Source organism: Lithobates pipiens, unplaced genomic scaffold, assembly GCF_037356315.1.
Source record: "Lithobates pipiens isolate NorthernLeopardFrog02 unplaced genomic scaffold, aLitPip1_a1.2 Scaffold_19, whole genome shotgun sequence".
Lineage (NCBI taxonomy): Eukaryota > Metazoa > Chordata > Amphibia > Anura > Ranidae > Lithobates > Lithobates pipiens.
Window position 1 is genome coordinate 340,013,116 of NW_027507764.1, and position 20,302 is coordinate 340,033,417.

The 20,302-nt window shown below is 42.4% G+C and overlaps 1 protein-coding gene across 4 annotated transcripts in view; it reads right to left on the reverse strand.

Annotated features, from left to right (window-relative positions):
* ACD (ACD shelterin complex subunit and telomerase recruitment factor) overlaps positions 1–20,302 on the reverse strand; it is a 72,283-nt gene that overhangs the window by 46,240 nt on the left and 5,741 nt on the right. For 3 of the 4 annotated variants that reach the window (XM_077492116.1, XM_077492117.1, XM_077492115.1), the window contains exons 3-6: positions 12,118–12,239; positions 9,793–9,883; positions 2,356–2,435; positions 772–816 (exon numbers count right to left, since the gene is read on the reverse strand). In XM_077492116.1, the coding sequence (XP_077348242.1) occupies positions 772–816; positions 2,356–2,435; positions 9,793–9,883; positions 12,118–12,239 (338 nt within the window). Of the gene's footprint in view, positions 1–771; positions 817–2,020; positions 2,128–2,355; positions 2,436–9,792; positions 9,884–12,117; positions 12,240–20,302 lie in introns of those variants that run through there. The other variant, XM_077492118.1, reaches the window with a different exon arrangement.

The following is a 20,302-nucleotide window of genomic DNA, read 5'->3' on the forward strand; positions in this document are numbered from 1 at the left end:
AGACTGACGGTGGTGAGAGCTGGCGGTGCAGAGGATGCTTCATGTGGACAGTTTACCCCAGATGCCTGCATACTTCGATGTGCCTCTTTTAATCCTCAATCATGTGAGTTGCTAAATGTTGTACCTTCAATAAATGTAACCATATTGCTACACTTAGAGGTGCCTCTCTTCTCTTTTATACTCCGTAGCCCCTGCTGGATTTTGCTTCTAATCCCCTTGTGGAGGCTGCCATTTGTGGATGGACATTTTATGGTTACACAACCTATCACATTGCTATAATATTTTTACATGGACTATAGACTGAAGGACTTATGAATAAATGGTTGTGGAGCGAATCATGCGAGTTTCCATTATTTCTTATGGGGAAATTCTCTTTGATATACAAGCATGTTTTCGGAACTAATTATGCTTGCAATCCAAGGTTTTACGGTATGTATTACGTTATCTTAAGTAACGACAAAATTATCGTTGAATAAACAGGCTCATAGCAGAAATTTGAAAATTGCTCTGGTCCATTAGGGGTAAAGAGGTGTGAGAGCCAAAGTGGTTAATAATAATCGGAATTAGGGATAATATGAGAATATATTCTGTTGGCAGACGGAAATCTAGTATTTGACCGCTACACTAGTCTGTTTTGGTTCCTTAGCCCATCTAACCATAACTTCAATGAGTTCTCAGCACCCTTGAACTACTTCAAACGTCAAGTTCTTGGGAAGTCCCACTGTATAGTATATAGCACTAAGCAATTGGAACATAAATAGACCAACTTACTGCCAAAGTTCCTTGATCTTTTTCATTACTCCTGGCTCCACATTACTGAAATAGCAAAATACATAGCTTTAAACATTATTACCTTATCTAGATTTTTATATTTAAAGACTGCATAAATATTCTTTATATATACATTTCAGTATCTGTTATAATATCTAAATTCGTGCCACAATTAGACCTCTAAAGCTGGTCATACAGCGACAATTTTCTAGCAATTATATACCTACCTTAAGGGCGCGTTCACATGTGAATCAATACCTTGTGTGTATGTGGCATTTATTCAGCATTTCCAAAGTCTCATAACTGCCTTTAACACCTGCCATGAATATTAGAATAGCACCACACAGTACTGTTCCCACAGGAGCAGTAGCATTGTGTCATGTTAAAAATTAAGCCGCGTGTGGCTTTCATGAGGCATCGAAGCTTGTCAGCAACCTCAATTTATTACATTGGTAATGCTCTATAACCACACCTTAACAGCGTCTAGAGAATTTATGGCGTTTTAGTGAAGCATTTATAAAGTGTTAGCTGGGCACTGGGGGAGAGGCAGTAGAGGTTCCTGTATCCCAGAATGCACTGGGAAATAAATAGAGAACTAGGACAGAGCAGCTCCACCCAGCAATACTGTAAGTGCCAGGTAGGAGCAGAGGCACTGAGCATTATTGCTATTGGCAGAGCTTTGTTTTTCATCAAAGCTGAGCAGGAACTGCCAAGTCGCAAACAGATCAAAGTATACAAATCTATCTTGCAAATAATTCCCCCAAAAAAGTCTCCTATCACACCACAACCTAACCATGCTTTAAAGTAAATCATTTTCTCTACATCACTTCCCACTAGAAAAGCAATGGCTCCATGGGCATTTATCAAGCATTCTTGAAGCTTTTTCAATGCACAATATAACATCATAGATGCTATAGGCGCATTGCTTTGTTCTTCAAAATCAACACACATGTAAACAAGCCCTAAATAAGCTTCTGACCGGAAAAACAATTGAACAGATCAAAGCAAGATTGTTTTTGTAATCAAAATCTGGCGGATGGAAGCTAAAAGAAAATTACCATATGTAAGTCTAGCATTAGTGTGTGCCGAATCGATTATAGGATCATTGTGGCTCTGTGTGTGATATAACACAGCAGTATATACACAGTCCAATGATAAATGTAGATAAGGCTTGCTTGTGACCATACATCTTGTTCATACAAACCCACTTTAAAAGTAAATAAATGTAGTTTACAGTTAAAAGTAATACCCATCAATAATGATCTGTTCACACTGACAGAAGTAGTGTCCTCCGATTCACGTTTCTTTAATGAGGTCAACTCTATGAAGAACTTCTCAGCAGATCTATAAATTCATCTAAAGCATGAATGCAAAAACATGCATCAAATGTATGATTCCGGAGTGAATATAGATTAGAGAAAATCTGAGGTTGAATCATATTAAAACAAGAACAGATTCTTCAGGGGAGTTAACACCTTCATCAAGAGTTCTCAGCCTCCCTACATCACCAAGTTCACCAAGAACAATTCACCAGCTGATAATTCATCCATGCCACTGTATGACAGCAAATTAAATGTCACTTACCAGTTCAATAAGTCCACTGTGTTTATTTCCATGGCCAGTATACAAAAATGTTCAATGGTCAGATAAAATTCACAACATCTCTGAAAGTATTGAAAATCTTGTAAGTGAATATATATACTTTAATATCCACATTGCTGTCCTATCATACATTTAAGAATACTTTTAGGCCTCATGCACACTGGGCGTTTAGCCTCTGTGCCTGATATCCTGGCGATTTCATGTGCATAAGCACAAGTGCACCATCCAGCCCCACTGCCTGCACCCTGTAAAAGTCTATTAGAGGCTGAAAGCTGCTGCAGTTGGATGGTGTATTGGGTAGTACTAACGTTTAGGGCTGTATGCACCCAGGGATGCATGCCCAGAAGGCAGATTTCTTGGGTTCTGGTCATTTTTACTTTGACGCATATTGCCTTAAATGTTGATACCACTCAGGACACCATCCAGCCACAACATCATTCAGCCTCTCCGACTTTTACAGATGGCTGGCAGCGGGGCTGGATGATGTACCTATGCCTTCCACCTGCACAAACATTCTGGGATTGGCTGAGCATAGGCAAAAGGCATAGTGTGCATATGGCCTTACACTAATATACATAAGCCATTACTGCCTCCCTTCTGCCTGATACTACAATCATTTATTTTTACATCTGCAAGACTGGATTCACAAACTGCACCATTAAGAAACATTGCAATACAAAGATCAAAGTGGACCACCTATACATGTGTGTTCAGACAGGCATGTGCATACCAGCTGTAAACCTTTTAAAATGCTAACAATTAGCACCCTAAGAAACCTATAAAGCTTAAAAATGTGTTCAGTACTGACACCATTTTTTGTTTTGTTTTATTTTTTTGGGGGGTTTTTGGTGCCGAAACCCGGGAACGAACCATTTTGTTTTGTTTTAAAGAACAAGTCCAGTTCACACAACATGATTAGTGTGGTTTTACATTTAAATTAACTTTTTTCCATTTTCAATTTCTGGATCAAGGCAAGACAAATCTTGATTGCCATGGCGACCAAAAAAAATGCTGTCTGGTGGCCTGGTCATTAAAGTCTCAATTTGCAATTTCATTAGCCCCCACTAGGTGATGTCTTGAAGAAAAATGGTCAACATGGGAGCAACATAGCAAGTGCCTATGTATTTGTTTTTGTGTGTCTTGTTGTGAGAGCGTATGGGCTCTTGCAAATGGGCGGCTGAGCCCATTCAACATAATTGCCAGTGTATTTTCTCTGCCCATGCAGCATGGATGCATTGTACAGCCTTCCTCTGACATGAATGGCAGTGCACAGTTGTACTTGTGTATATGGTGGTGCTATTTTAAAGTGTATGCAAAAAATACAAAAAGTTTTATGTGTATGCACACAGGGCACACTAAGCATCAGTTATGTGTGTGGGCACATAGGGAAACATAGGGGCCACTATACATCAGTGATAAGAGTTTTCACATACATGGGGCACTATGCATCATATACATGTACACTGGAGATCAAAATTAGAGAGCAAACTACAATTTCCTAAATTTCAAGGTCGCTGCTTAGCCCCATTTGAAATTACGTAAACAGGTGTAAAAGAGCAATTTTGTTAAACATATTTCATGAGTTACATATATTTTGAAGCACAACTATAAAAAACTTCAATGAAATTTGAAAAAGAACATTAATCAAAATTAGAACACTTTCAGATACCTCCCAGTAAAGCCCCATTCACACTATCAGTTTTTCTGCTGAGTTTTTTCTCCAGATTTACCAAAACTATGTAGTGCAAGGGCCTGCCTGATTGCATACAAATTGAAACTCCTAAGGTTTGACCTCATATTATATGGTTTTGGTAAATCTGAAGGAAAAACTCAGCAGAAATACTGATAGTGTGTATGGGGCTTCAGTGTTAATCTGGTACCTTGTGCTAATTTATTTTATTATCTGACAAACCCCATTTAACTGGCAGCTTAACTTTCCAGTTTTCACTGACTTTGCAAGATGGTGAGCCGTTCTAAAGTGACTGAAACCCTCCGGCAGTAAGTTGTCCAGATGAAGGCCGAAAGGATGACTGAACCAAAGCAAGAGAAGTTTGTCCTTCCAAATCTGTGATTTATAGAATATTGCAAGGTCACAATTTCATTTAAGTCCCCCAAGAAGGCTGGTCATCACGAAAGACAAATGCAAGAGAGCCAAAGGATAATGCAGGTAATCTCAATGGGCAATAGTTTAAACGCTGCAGCTGCGACTGCTCGCCAGTTCAGTGGTGAATAGAGTAAGGATCTGTCTCGTCAGACAGTGTCTCGTCATTTAAGAGAATTTGGACTGAAAGCCTACTCTGCAGTGACCAAACCTCTCATTAGCAGAAAGAATAAAAAGGCTAGATTAACCTTTGCTGGGGAGCATGTTGTGTGGACAGAGAACTGGTCCAAAGTTCACTTTAGTGATGAAAACAAGTTGAATTTATTTGGGTCTGATGGTAAAAATTATGTTCAATCGCCAAACTGAGGAAAGACTGAACCCAAAGTGTGTAAAAAAGTCCTTGAAAGGTGTAGGGGGGAGGTGTCATGGTTTGGGGGATGTTTTCTGCAGCAGGAGTTGGGACTCTTATGCCCCGTACACACGACCAGACTTTTCAACATCAAAAGTCTGACGGAATGATTCCGGCAGACTATTCAAACGTGTGTGGGCTGCAGCGGACTTTTGATTTGCAAAAGTCTGACAGACTTTAGAAATGGAACATGTTTCAAATTTTTCCGACAGAACTCTGCCGGACCCAGTTCCTACTGAGAAATCCGCTCGTGCTACTGGCTATGAACTTCCTTATTCTAGTCCAGTCATACGTCATCACGTTCGAATCCGTCTGACTTTGGTGTGATTGTGTGTGGCCAAGTTCGTTCATTCGGAAAGTCCGTCAGAACTCCGTCGAAAGTCTGTCAGACTTAGTCCCTCGAAAAGTCTAGTCGTGTGTACGCGGCATTATACAGCTACATGGCAGAGTGAATGTAAAGGTTTATCAGAACCTTCTTCGACAACATGCAATTCCTTCCCTGCATTCATCACCCAATCAGCCATCAATTTTCATGCATGACAATGCCTCCCGTTACACAGCAAAATGGGTAAAGCAGTTCCTTAAATCTGAAAACATTGAAATATTGAAATGGCCAGCCCAGAGTCCTGATAAACAGTGTAAACAGAGTTCTGATAAACAGTGTAAATTTGCTGTCCCTTCAAAATAACAACACACAGCCATTAATGTCTAAACCGCTGGCAACAAAAGTGAGGAAACCCCTAAGTGAAAATGTCCAAATTGGGCCCAAAGTGTCAATATTTTGTGTGGCCACCATTATTTTCCAGCACTGCCTTAACCCTCTCTTGGGCATAGAGTTCACCAGAGCTTCACAGGTTGCCACTGGAGTCCTCCTCCATGACAACATCATGGAGCTGGTGAAGGTTAGAGACCTTTCGCTCCTCCACTTTCCATTTGAGGAAGACCCACAGATGATCAATAGGGTTTAGGCCTGTAGACTTGCTTGGCCAGTCCATCACCTTTACTCTCAGCTTTTTTATCAAGGCAGAGGTCATCTTGGAGGTGTGTTTGGGGTCCCTATGTTGAAATACTGCCCCCCTAAGTAAAACGTCTGGAAAATCCTTGGCGAAAAGGTTATGGCCAAGAAAGCCACAACAGTCACCGAACTGTGGAAGAGAGTGGAACAAAAAAAAAAAAAAGAAAAGAGTGGAACAAAATCACACCAGTGCAATGTGAGACACTAGTGATGTCCTGTGACAGCAGATGTGCTGAAGTCATTCAAAGCAAGCCCCCCCCCCCCACTTCCTACTAACTGTTGATATTTGTAACCTTCAGAAATTTTAGTTGCAATCTTTCTGTGTGCTACAATCATTGCTGTTCTCTAATTTTGATCATTGAGCTTTCTACTAAATTATTTTTTTTTGTTAAAGTGCCTTGGCTTTTTTTTTTTTTTTTTTTTTTTTTTTTTTAAAACACTGTTCTATTAGCATGGTATGGCTACAAAAAAAATGCCATCAAACGTTGAGCAATGAAGATTACATTATTTTTGAAAAAATCAAGTGTTCGTAAATTGTTCTCTAATTTTGCTCTCCAGTGTATGTATGGGCAAGGGTCATTACGTGTGTGGTTTTACGTGTGTGTGTGTGTGTGTGTGTGTGTGTGTGTGTGTGTGTGTGTGTGTGTGTGTGTGTGTGTGTGTATATACTCAGGGGACGCTATGCATTTGTTACATATCTGCGGGGGAGAGTGTATATAGCTGTAACATGTGATTGTCACAATATGCAAAAATAAGAGGTGCATATTAATTATTTAGCAAAGTGTGTGTGAATGTTCAAGATGCAGGAGAATGGTGACCAGTATTTGTATGGGTCTGTTTTATTGATATATTTACACACACATTACTAAGTGGTTGTAAAATGAATATAAATATGTAATTTAAACAGCATAGGGTAATAGTGATCACAATGGCAATCAGTATCCTTGATCTGCACAGGCAGGCCACAATTCTCTATGGTAAAGTGCTAGCACATGTGTGGTATAGCAGGAACATCAGCCTCCCTGCAGGCTACACCACTGGACAGTAAAAACGTCTTCATGTGTTGTATGTATTCAAGTACATTTTTTTAGAAAAAGTAGGTGCATATAGAAGGCTGTAAAATCATGCAAAAATCCTTTTAAAGAGGGCAACTGTCAGTAATACAATGGGATTGATCAAAACTTGATTGAAAAGGCTGAAGTTAGAAGCCGATTGGCTTAGAGAGAATTATACAGTATCTCACAAGAGTGAGTACACCCCTCACATTTTTGTAAATATTTTATTATATCTTTTCATGCAACAACACAGAAGAAATTACACTTTACCACAATGTAAAGTAGTGAGTGTACAGCTTGTATAACAGTGTAAATTTGCTGCCCCCTCAAAATAACTCAACACACAGCCATTAATGTCTAAACCACTGACAACAAAAGCGAGTACACCCCTAAGTGAAAATGTCCAAATTGGGCCCAAAGTGTCAATATTTTGTGTGGCCACCATTATTTTACAGCACTGCCTTAACCTTCTCTTGGGAATGGAGTTCACAGGTTGCCACTGGAGTCCTCTTCCATGACAACATCATGGAGCTGGTGAAGGTTAGAGACCTTGCACTCCTCCACTTTCCATTTGAGGATGTCCCACAGATGCTTAATAGGGTTTAGGCCTGTAGACATGCTTGGCCAGTCCATCACCTTTACTCTCAGCTTTTTTTAGCAAGGCAGAGGTCATCTTGGAGGTGTGATTGGGGTCCCTATGTTGGAATACTGCCCTGCGGCTCAGTCTCCGAAGGGAGGGGATCATGCTAGCAGGGAAGATTTCTCCATCCATGTTTGATGTGAATGGAGGAATCTATTAGGTTTAGCCTAATATGTATGGCTAGCCTTAAAGTGTTACAAAATCCACAACAGTAAAATCAGTCTTTAAATGAAGTAAAACATGCTTGTTATACTCACTGTAGAACCTAAGGGGTTAATCCTCCGCATTGTGTAAAAAAAAAAGCTGTTTAAGGAGGCTCATGCACAGACTCTAACCAGATCACAAGGGAGAACCACACTAGGGGACACAGCGCCGCTTAGGTTCCCAGGACAACACCCGCTGATACCCGCTGCCATGGTCCTCGGGGGCTCAAAAACTAAGTTAAAGTCTGGAAACATCAGGGACACGATGGCCCACTCATCAGCCAAGATGGGCAAGACCAGAAAAAAGGCTGTTTGATCCTGTTTTCTATGACACCCCCCCCCCCCCCACACACTATCTGCAATCCATTTACTGATAAAACAGAGCCTTGGGGGCAATCTGCACATGCTCAGTTTGGTGTGTATTGCTACAAAGTTTTATTTTCTTGGGAGGGTGCATGTGATCTCTACAGGGCCAATCAGCACTGTCCAGACAGAGGGTCAGGGGTCATGCAGCCTCATAGGACAGTTGGAGTAGAATGAACTCCTCCTACAAGATTTAACCACTTCAGCTCCAGAAGGATTACATTCCTTCATGACCAGGCCATTTTTTGCGATGCAGCACTGCGTTACTTTAACTGACAATTGCGTGAACCTGCAACACTGTACCCAAATAAAATGAATGTCCTTTTCTTCCCACAAATAGAGCGTTCTTTTGGTGGTATTTGATCACCTCTGCGGTTTTTATTTTTTGCGATATAAACAAAAAAAAGGACCAACCATTTAAAAAAAAAAATTCTGCTATAAAACATACCCCCCAAAGCAAATGTAAAAAAAAAAAAAAAAGTGTATTCTGCTACATAGTTTTGGTAAAAAAAAATCCCAAAAAGTGTATATTGATTGGTTAAAGCGTCTACAAACTGTGGGATATTTGTATTTATTTATTACTACTAATGGTGTGATCAGCAACTTATAGTGGGACTGTGATATTGCAGCGGACAAATTGGTTACCTGACACTTTTTGGAGACCAGGGACACTAATACAGTGATCAGTGCTAAAAAAATATGCACTGTCACTGTACTACTGACATTGGCAAGAAAGGTGTTAACATCAGGGGCGATCAAAGGGTTAAATGTGTCCCTAGGGAGTGCTTGCTAACTGTGTGGGGGTGCTTGTAGTGTGGGAAGGCAGAGATCACTGCCTTCCTTTGTCACAAACGGTGATCTGCCTTGTTTACATAGGCAGACAGCCGTTCTGTCTCCCGAATGGTTGGAAAGACCCGGCAGACATCGTGTCCGGCGGACCCACTTATTGGCTCCTGCTATGTCCAATCACTGCAAGAGTGGGTTGCTGGCAGCACGCCTGCGTGCCCACCCGCCCCAGACCCGGAAGTGCCAGGTCTAGTACGTGATCTAGCACAGAGCGGCAGCCCTGTCGCAGTACATCTGCCCAGGGCGGTGGTCAAGAGGTTAACCAGTCACAAGATTGCTATATACTGCTGATGAGAAAAGGTACTTAGTTTATATTTACTAAAATAATTGCATTTCCATGTTGTGTGTACTGCTGGAGACCAGATAGTGAATGCAGGGTCCTGGATTTAGTAACACTTTAATCTTCATAATGTTTTTGGTACAGATATTTTGTCTAACAAGCTTTGGGACTTCAGAAGCAGGTATTCTTTATTGTTAGATATGACAATAAAAAAAAACATTGTTTAACACTATTCAAATAATTATGCGACTGTTGTTGTACAAGAGCTTATTTAAAAGAAAGACAGCAAAAAGGGTGAATAATAATGCAACAAAGTATTTTTCAAATCCTTTTTTTATTTATTTTGTAAAACACATTATGGACTACTTTGTGTGGATCAGGGGTATAAAACCCCAACTTAATCAATATTAATTCCAGGCTGTTGCACTACAAAATATGGAAATGCTAAGGTTATTTTTTAAGCATATATTTGTATTGAGCTGCACATAGCAGTGACCATATACTCACCAGATCTTCTTCTGCAGCAAAGGAGAGTGTGAATTTTTTCAAGATCACAATCTTGTTCTTGATATGGGCTAATGTAAAATGCTCATCTTCTCTAAAAAACGATAAACCAAAAGACACATAAGTTTTGGAAATTACTTTTTTTTAGTCTCAGATCTCTCTAATCAGCCATACTCAAGTGCCTCCAAAGATCTGACTTCAGTTGGTGGTAGTCATATTATTGCAGCATAGTTATTGTTATTGGTTATATTTGACAAAGGTTGGTAAAAAGATCTACAAATATGATATTTGTCTTCAATTCACAATTTTCTGGATTCTGAGATACTGTTTTCAGGGGATACTGGATTAAATAAACATGTGTAATATTGGAATGCTACAGCTGCTAATCTACATTACTGTTTGAATTTCTGAAAAAGAAAACACATACCGAGATTTAAGCTGGCCATAGGCCAGTGAGCATAACAAAAAAGGAGAAAAAAAATAAAAAAAGAATATATTTTTTTTTTAAATTAACTAGTTCCACCTTCTACACAAACAAGGGGGATGGAGGACTCTCCTTGCCAGGACACTGTATTCTGACAGTAGGACCCAACGCTGCCAGAATACATTGATTAGCAGCTGATTGCTTACAGCTGTTGATCAATAAAAGATCGATGTCTGTCGGGGATGGCCACACACTGATCAAAATTCAAAATTCAGCCAGTGTGTCTTTTCATACTGGGACAGTGCGCTTACGGGGCGTTACGAAAGGTCCTGCAAGCAGCAGCGGTTTGGGAGTGCTGCATTTAGTGCTTACAAAACACCCTGCCCATTGCAATGAATAGGCAGCGCCTGAAAAGCGATTTGAAAGTGCTGCAAAACAGGAGTTTTTACCCTTGTTTTGGTGTAAAAAAGGCGTTTTAACGCTAAAGGCCAGCGTTGCCAGTGTGAAAGTAGTCTTAGCCCCCGTCCATGCGGTTGGACATTCCGACGGAAAATGGATAATCCGACCGTGTGTGGGCTACATCTGACTTTTTCCGTCGGAATGTCCGACCAACAAAGTTTGAGAGCTGGATATAAAATTTTCCGACAACATGATCCGATCAGACTTTGTCCGATCATTTGTAGAGAGTTTCAATCGGACAAAGTGCCACGCATGCTCAGATCAAATTATGAGACCAAAGCTATTGGCTACTAGCCTGAACGTAGTCCCGTTGTAACGAACAAACATCATCACGTTCCGAACGATCGGATTTTCCGACAACATTGTCCGACCGTGTGTATGCAACACCAGTTTCGGACAAAATCTGATGGATTTTGTGGTCGGAATGTCCGACCGTGTGTACAAGGGCTTAGGTTTAGAAGCAAGAGCATTTAGACAGGAACAGAGTTCAACACATGTCTTACATCCCAACCCCAGCAAAAACCTTTTATTTTATGTTTTAGATGGAGTGGATAAGCTTTTGGGTTCCTTAGGTTTGTACTGTCTTCTGTGTTTCTTTTGGGGGGCAGGGCGGGATGTGATGGAAAATCTCTCCAACAAGGACACTGAGAAAAACACATTTTTAATATAGCGGGGGAGGATTAAAACTTCTGATGTTTTAAGTGCTGCCTATGCATTTCTGTCCTGGTCATGACTGCTTCCCATTTCTTACATAGTCATCACATCTCTGCACACATGAGCAAATGCCATGGGGCGTTCTAGTGACCATCCAGTGGAATCTGGCGCACTTGTGCGCATGCACGGAAACAAACGCAAGTGTGCAGATGGTCACAGCTCCCAAATAGATGAGGAGACTGGTGGCACAAATGCCATTTTTAGTGCAGAAGTAGGGTGGGGGTCATTCATATGCAGTTAAGTTCCGCACACAGACAACAGTAAAAACAAAAGCTTCCATACGCTAGCCAAAACTAAAACAAAACATTTTATTTGGAATATCTGCCTGGAGTTCTCTTTTAAAAGCAAAAAGCAGTGCAAAACAAGGAGGACAAGAGAGGATTAAAAAATGCTGAAAAAATGGGAGACAGGGAACTAGCGTTCTGATAACAAGGTACAACGAAGGGGATGGAAGACAAGAAGGGACTTTCGAAGCACGATAAGTAAACTATAAGGTAGGGGCTAGAAATGGTGTAAAAATAAGACAAAGAGGTTGATTTACTAAAACTGGAAGGTGCACAATCTGGTGCAGCTCTGCATAGAAACCAATCAGCTTTCAGGTTTGATTATGAAAGCCTAATTCAAGAAGCTGAAGTTAGAAGCTGATTGGCTAACATGCACAGCTGCATCAGATTTTGCACTTTCAAGTTTTAGTAAATCAACCCCAAAGTGTCATTCATGGTTATATATACCTTTCTAGAGTTTCTTGTGCCTCCCTTGTGATGATAGCTCTGATATAGTACTGCCGATCAGAAATATGTACAACAGCTCCTGGATACTGACACTCTTCTGTTCGTTCTGGCATTTTTAGAAACTAATGCAAGAAAAATGAAGAAATGTTATAGCATTAGCAAAATAAATAAATAAATAAATAAATAAATCACAAAATTTTTTAAATCCTAATCAACCTTTGTAACATAATTAGTAAAAATACTGGGGCTCCTGTAAAGGCCATACCTGTAAGCCTTTTGCAGCATCCCACCATGCAGCCTGTCTGGAAAAACTCCTATATAGTTATTCGCCTGCCTTGTTGCATACTTGGTTATGTCAGAGGAGCAGGTGCTTTCCCTGGTTCAAAAGCTGCTCATGTGCAATGCGTTCTCTCTGCCCCTGTTGTAGCAGTGCTGACATCATTATTATTTATTTTTCTTAAAGTGTTACTAAACCCAGTACTATGAAAATAGTTTGTCTGCCCACCCACAGTGCCCACAGCTTATAAACCTTCTTTTTACATTAAAACACTACCACTAAAATCACTGCCACTATACCTTTTTGGCTGATCTGTATACACGGTCAAATGATAACCTGAAGAGTTTGTCCAGTGCTGAGAGTTCAGGTAGGAGATTTCCACTGCAGCCTGTAAACACGCCCACATGTGTGATGTTCCTATCACGTGACCTGGCTAGCTCTGAGAACAAGGAAATGTTCTCTCCAGCATAAAAGACACAACTGAGCATGTGCAGGTCAGCTACTCTGCCTGTGTTAGCTGGCCTTCCCAGGATAGACAGGAGGGGAGGATCTATGCATAAGAGCCTTTTTTACATAATGCAGAAGATTAACCCCTTAAGTTACACAGTGAGTATAACAAGCATGCTATTCTGCATATACAGACAGATTTTACTGTTGTGGGTTTAGTAACACGTAAACCTTTGGGGGCTCCTTGTCTGCATAGTCACTTCTACACAATAAGAGAACTTAGCCTTTAAATCACTTATACAGTTAGGCTTCATGCACACGAGACGCAGATGCAAACTCTGCTGGACACATGTTTTTAAAAGCTGAAACCGGCGTTTAGAAACGCGCGTTTTGCCGTGATTTTTACCGCGATTTAGTGGCGTTTTACCGCGTTTGCGTCTAGAAGCCTTTAGTTAAGATAACATCATAGACCCTCCCCAGCTCAAAAAACAGTATTATTAACTATTTCAGCAATTTTGTGAGACCAGAGTGAGTAGCAGCAGCTGTGAGAGCTGCAGTGTACTTGTATTTAGCGTGTCACTTGCCACGGCACCTGCCACAAGTTGTGGATTGTCCACTTGCCACGTGACTTGCCACATCACCTGCCACGTCACTTTCCACATCACCTGCCACAAGTTTTGGATTGTCCACTTGCCACGTGACTTGCCACGTCACTTGCCACAAGTTGGGGATTGTCCACTTGCCACGTCACCTGCCACAAGTTGTGGATTGTCCACTTGCCACGTCACTTGCCACGAGATGTGGATTGTCCACTTTCCATGTCACCTGCCATGCCACCTGCCACAAGTTGTGGATTGTCCACTTGCCACGTCACCAGCCACATCACCTGCCACAAGTTGTGGATTTCCACTTGCCACGTGACTTGCCACATCACCTGCCACGTCACTTGCCATGTCACTTGCCACGTCACCTGTCACAAGTTGTGGATTTTCCACTTGCCACATCACTTGCCACCTGCCACGTCACTTGCCACAAGTTGTGGATTGTCCACTTGCCACATCACCTGCCACGTCACCTGCCACAAGTTTTGGATTGTCCACTTGCCACGTCACTTGCCACAAGATGTGGATTGTCCACTTGTCACATCACCTGCCACGTCACTTGCCACATTACCTGCCACGTCACCTGCCACATCACCTGCCACAAGTTGTGGATTGTCCACTTGCCACGTCACTTGCCACAAGATGTGGATTGTCCACTTTCCACGTCACCTGCCATGCCATCTGCCACAAGTTGTGGATTGTCCACTTGCCACGTCACCAGCCACATCACCTGCCACAAGTTGTGGATTGTCCACTTGCCACATCACTTTCCACGTCACCTGCCACAAGTTGTGGATTGTCCACTTGCCACGTCACCAGCCACAAGTTGTGGATTGTCCACTTGCCACATCACTTTCCACGTCACCTGCCACAAGTTGTGGATTATCCACTTGCCACGTCACTTGCCCCGTCCCCTGCCACGTCACCTGCCACAAGTGGATTGTCCACTTGCCACATAACTTGCCACATCACCTGCCACAAGTTGTGGATTGTCCACTTGCCACGTCACATGCCACGTTACCTGACACAAGTTGTGGATTGTCCACTTGCCACGTCCCCTGCCACAAGTGGATTGTCCACTTGCCACGTCACTTGCCACGTCCCCTGCCACAAGTGGATTGTCCACTTGCCACATCACTTGCCACGTCACCTGCCACAAGTTGCGGATTTTCCACTTGCCACGTCACCTGCCAGGTCACTTGCCGCGTCACCTGCCAGGTCACTTGCCACGTCACCTGCCACAAGTTGTGGATTGTCCACTTTCCACGTCACTTGCCACTTCACCTGCCACATCACTTGCCACAAGTTGTGGATTGTCCACTTGCCACCTGCCATGTCACTTGCCACAAGTTGTGGATTGTCCACTTGCCACGTCACTTGCCACCTGCCATGTCACTTGCCACAAGTTGTGGATTGTCCACTTGCAATTGCAATTGTTTAAAATATTTTTCTAATGTTTTTTCATCATTTGCAATCATTTTTGAGATTTTTAATGTAAAAAAAAAGGTCACCTTTAAAAACGCATATAAACGAAAACGCGGCAAAACGCGGTAGCGGCGTTTTGCTTCTGAAACGTGGAAACTTTTGCGTCTGAACCCATTTTTTTGCTTCTGGAAAAACGAGGTTAAACGCAACTGCATAAAAACGGCAAAAAACAAGACTGTGTGCATGGACACATAGGATAACATTAAATGAGTTCAGGAGCAGTTGAAAAAAGTGTCCAACTGCCTCTGAACGCGCGTTTAACTGCGTCTCGTGTGCATGAGGCCTTAGAGTTTTACTCATGAAGCAAAAGATATTTACCAAACATTCACAACATGTAATCCTGGTACATGTGTTTGGTACCACTATTGCATGTTCAGTGAAAATTGCATTCACTGCTTTATAAATAATTGGTATTTATTTTAGGCTACAGACGGTAAAAATACCTCACTCATTTCAAGTGGCAGGAATCCGTGGCCACTCAACCTATACAAGACAAAAACAGGCTGAAAGCGGGTCCATTTGAAACTGTTCACACAGCCAGTGAATAACTGTGGTGATCTTGGCTGGCGGTTAATCCAGGGCTCGACAAAACCCGGGCGCCAGGTCGCATTGGCGACTAGAAATAGCGACCTCGCGCCTGGGGCAGCACAGCTGGGGGTATCCTGTCTCTGTGGACCCCCCCAGCGTGATCGCGTCGGGCCGTTTCGCCGGCGGCCGAAAATTTAGGCCGCGGCTTTGAGGCCTTCTGCGGTCCTATGATTCCTTATGGAATCTGGCGCCCTCTTGTGGTCGCCGTTGGTATGACAAACCAGCAATGCTAATGACTGTTTTATATTACCTGCCTCTTCTTCCCTTTATTTAGAACCCCCTAAACATTATATATATTTTTTATTCTAACACCCTAGAGAATAAAATGGTGGTTGTTGCAATACTGTCTGTCACACCGTATTTGTGCAGCGGACTTACAAGCGCACTTTTGTTGGGAAAAATAATTTAGTTAATAAAAAAATAAGACAACAGTAAAGTTAGCCCAATTATTTTTTATATTGTGAAAGATAATGTTACGCCGAGTAAATTGATACCCAACATGTCACGCTTCAAAATTGCACCCGCTCATGGAATGGCGACAAACTTTTACCCTTTAAAATCTCCATAGGCGACGTTTAAAAAAATTCTACAGGTTGCACGTTTTGAGTTACAGAGGAGGTCTGGGGCTAGAATTATTGCTCTCGCTCTACCGATCACGGCGCTACCTCCTATGTGTGGTTCGAACACCGATTTTATATGCGGGCAGGACAGGGCGCGTTTAAAAATTATTATTTTTTCTGCTTATTTTAACTTTTTTTTTTTCCACTGTTCTTTTAAAAAAAATGTTGTGTCACTTTTATTCTTATTACAAGGAATGTAAAAATCCCTTGTAATAGAAAAAGCATGACAGGTCCTCTTAAATATGAGATCTGGGGTCAGAGAGACCTCGGATCTCATATTTACACTAAAATGCAATTGAAAAAAAAATTGTCATTTGAAAAAAAAAAAAAAAATGTCCCTCTAAGAGCTATGGGCAATGACTTGGAGACGGGCGGCGACGGCGCTGCTATCTTCCCCTCACTCGTCTCCATGTCAGGCCAGGGACAGGTCCGGATCGCCGTCACGAACCTGGCTCCTAACTTTTTAAGCTGGCTCCTAGATTCCAAGCAAATTTGTCAACCCCTGGGTTAATCAATGGCTGTGCAAACAGTCCCGAAAAGCTGTGGAGCCCATCATCATGTCATCGCTTTGTATGGGCTGAGTGGTGGCAGCTATTCACACACACCTGTCATTCCAGACGCAGGAATTTGCAGATTTCTGTCACTGGAAATCGCATGGTGTGCTAATCACCCATCTCATTGTTGCCTTAGGGTTAGAGATTAGGACTAGGTTATACAAAAATATTCATGGAATCTAGATATTCGGACTAATTCTACAATTCAAAATAAACAAAGTGTGATTAAAAAAGGATGGCGCAAAAATAAAGCTGATTTATACATAACGGAATTACCCTAAGACCCCTTTCACACGGGGCTGTCCGCATTGAGCCCGTAAATAGCTCAGCGGGGATAGCTCCGTTGATCCCCGATGAGCCGGCAGATGACAAGTCTGTGCAGGGACGGACCTGTCTGAGCCCCACTCTCCCCTATGGGGGATCGGTTGATTACGGACCGCCTGTCCGTTTTCATCTGATCCCCCATACGGATGAAAAATTGGGTTTGCATCCGTCTGGTTTTAGCAGAGATGATCGGATCGGGGCTAACCGGATGTCAGCAGACATGTCTCCGCTGACATCCGATGCTCCATAGAGGTACATGGAGCTCCCGTTCAGATCTGCCTGAAAAACTGACAGGCAGATCTGAACGGTCCTCAGGTGTGAAAGGGGCCCAACACTGTATTACCATGAAAAGACACATTAACTGTCCCAAGTTTTACCTCTGCACTACAAATGTTCAATGTGAGCTCCGTTGGGGACACAACAGATGTCAAGATGGTACTCCAGTTCTGCCCAGACTCATGCCATTATGTCCTCAGATAATATCTCTGCTGCTTCTGTGATGTGTCATCTCAGGTAGTTCAGGTACTGTGGCATTGGGGGGGGGGGGGGGGGGTGGTCATACACCAAGTCTGTGTACCCCACAGAAAGAAGTCACAGGGTGTTAGGTCTGGCCATAGCGGAGGCCAGAGTGACATTGGTGAATCGTTCCTTCCTGCACAGCAACAGCTTGTTTGTGCAAATTTAAACGCACAAAAAGCCTTTGATGTCACCATCTTGTGTACATAGCACTACACTACGCCTCTGGTCATGATGACATGAACAAGCAAATAAACACACAATACCTTGAGATCTGTCACCTTCATAATTTTTCAACAATTGGCCATGTGGTCATGGTGGAAAAGTAAAAACAATATGTAAAAAGCAATGATCTGTCATGTCGCCAATGAGGCTCACATAAAGCATTTGTAGCGTAGGGGTAAAACTTGGACATTTAACATATATTTTAGGCCCTTTTTACACTACCGCGACTTCAGTCACATGATTTTACCCCTTTTTTGCGGCCACAAAACGCGATATCAGGAAATGCCTGTGTAAACTTGAGGTCTAGGGACCTCAACTCGCATCAAAGTCAGACCAAAGCAGTACAGGGACTACTTTGAATTCGGACAGGTATGAATGGTACTCATTGGAAATCATGGGGCACCCCAAGTCCCAAGTAGCAGGACAAGTCGCACAAGTATGAAAGGGGCCTAAATGTTTTTTTCCCAATAATTTTTATTGAAAGCTTTTTGTTTTATAGACATACATTTAGTAACAAAACACAACAGATCAAAAAGGAAAAAAAAAATTATACAGATAATTTGTATGATGTAACTGGATGAAACATCCAGTTACATCATACAAAAGTATAAGACAGCATCCAAATCTTATAGAGAACTCTAATTACAGTGGTTTGTGGATATAACTTTTAGCAATGGATATGTGAAACTCTAATGTCTCGTACACATGATCGGACTTGCTGACAACAAAACTGTGTGATTTTGTTTGAAGGTTGTTGGCTCCAACTTGTCTTGCATACACACGGTCACACAAATTATGGCCAACAATTACGAACATGGTGACGTACAATGAGCCGAGAAAAGGGAAGTTCAATAGCCAGTGTGGCTGTTTCTGCTTGATTCCAAGCATGTGTGAACTTTTGTGCGTCGGACTTGTGTACACACGATCAGAAATTTTGACAACAAAGTTTTGTTGGCGGAAAATTTGAGAACCTGCTAGCCAACATTTGTTGGCGGAATGTCCGACAACAAATGTTTGATGGAGCATACACATGGTCGGACTTCCAGCGAACAAGCTCACATCCAACATTTGTTGGCGGAAGATCGGATCGTGTGTATGGGGCTGACCAAACTAGCGATTATTCATTACTGCCGTATTTTGTCCCTCGCTCAACCAATTAGCACTGCAGTATTCTAAAAGACACGAATGGGAAGGGGGCTAAGCCAGGAACTTCCAACCAGGGCTCCCAAATTTAATTAAATTTACTAGCTGTGCCTTTATTCCAATACACTTTTTCTTTCAATAATGCATTGTTAACTTTAAGTTGCCATTCCTCATGTGTAGGGGGCCCAGGAGACAATTGTTTTGCACGATAATTAAAGCGGAGGTCCACCCTAAAATGGACCTTCCGCTCATCGGATTCCTCCCCCCCTCCGGCGCCACAATTGGCACCTTTCAGGGGGGAGGGGGGTGCAGTTACCTGGATAATCCAGGTAACTGCACCCACTTCCGGGCTAGCTCTCTGCGGAAAGGGGCGTACATTACGCCCCTTTCCGCAAGTGCCCGCCCCCTTCCGCAAGTGCCCCGCTGCCTGCTGGGAAACACACAGATCCCAGAGGCAGCGGGGACTGTCCTCATTGCGCAGCACGGCTCGCGCATGCGCAGTAGGGAACCGGGAAATGAAGCCGAAAGGCTCCATTTCATGATTCCCATACCCAAGATGGCGGCGGCAGCACTCGAGTGCCAATCTAGAGATCGGCTTCGGGTGCCGACATCGCGGGCGCGCTGGACAGGTAAGTGTCACTATTTTAAAAGTCAGCAGCTGCAGTATTTGTAGCTGCTGACTTTAAAAAAAAAAAAAAAAAAACGTGGAGTCCCGGCGGACTCCCGCTTTAACAAACAGTCTATTCGTTGTAAAAAATATCAGGTGTAAATATTTCTTCATCAAGATAACCCAAGAGGCATATTTTAGGGTCTAGATCTATGCGGGTTTGATAGGTACAGTTAATAGTATTGAGTAAAAAGGTGCAGCACTTATTTAAATGTAGTCCGTTAATAGTCAAGCCAAAATATTCTTGAGGTGAATCCTGGTACACTGGACAGAACAGCCGTCACCAACACCCAATAATACTGACTCTTACCCTCAGTTGAAGGGAAATGCACAGTGGGTAATCAAATGGTAGCACCAGCGATCATCATACATAGACTAATCCACTCCACCAGGATTACACTCCACAGGTATGGATATCGATGCTCAAAAGCCACCATCAATCATCAGGGAAACCAATAGGCAGACCCCTACATCAGCAGTGGTACTCTCAGGAATGAAAAGAGGAACGCTCATTGCGCAGACCCCACACATGTTTAGGTAGCTGAAGTGTTCATAACTTAATCTTAAGGTTTTGGCCTCTCCATAAAAGTATGCGGAATAAGGAATCAATTTTTTAAACCACCTAAGGGGTATCCACACTGGTGATTTATTCGGCCCACCACCGATAAGGGTAATTTGGTCCATGCTTGGCTTTTAGTTTTGAATTTGTTGAGGATGGGAGTCAGATCATAACGTAG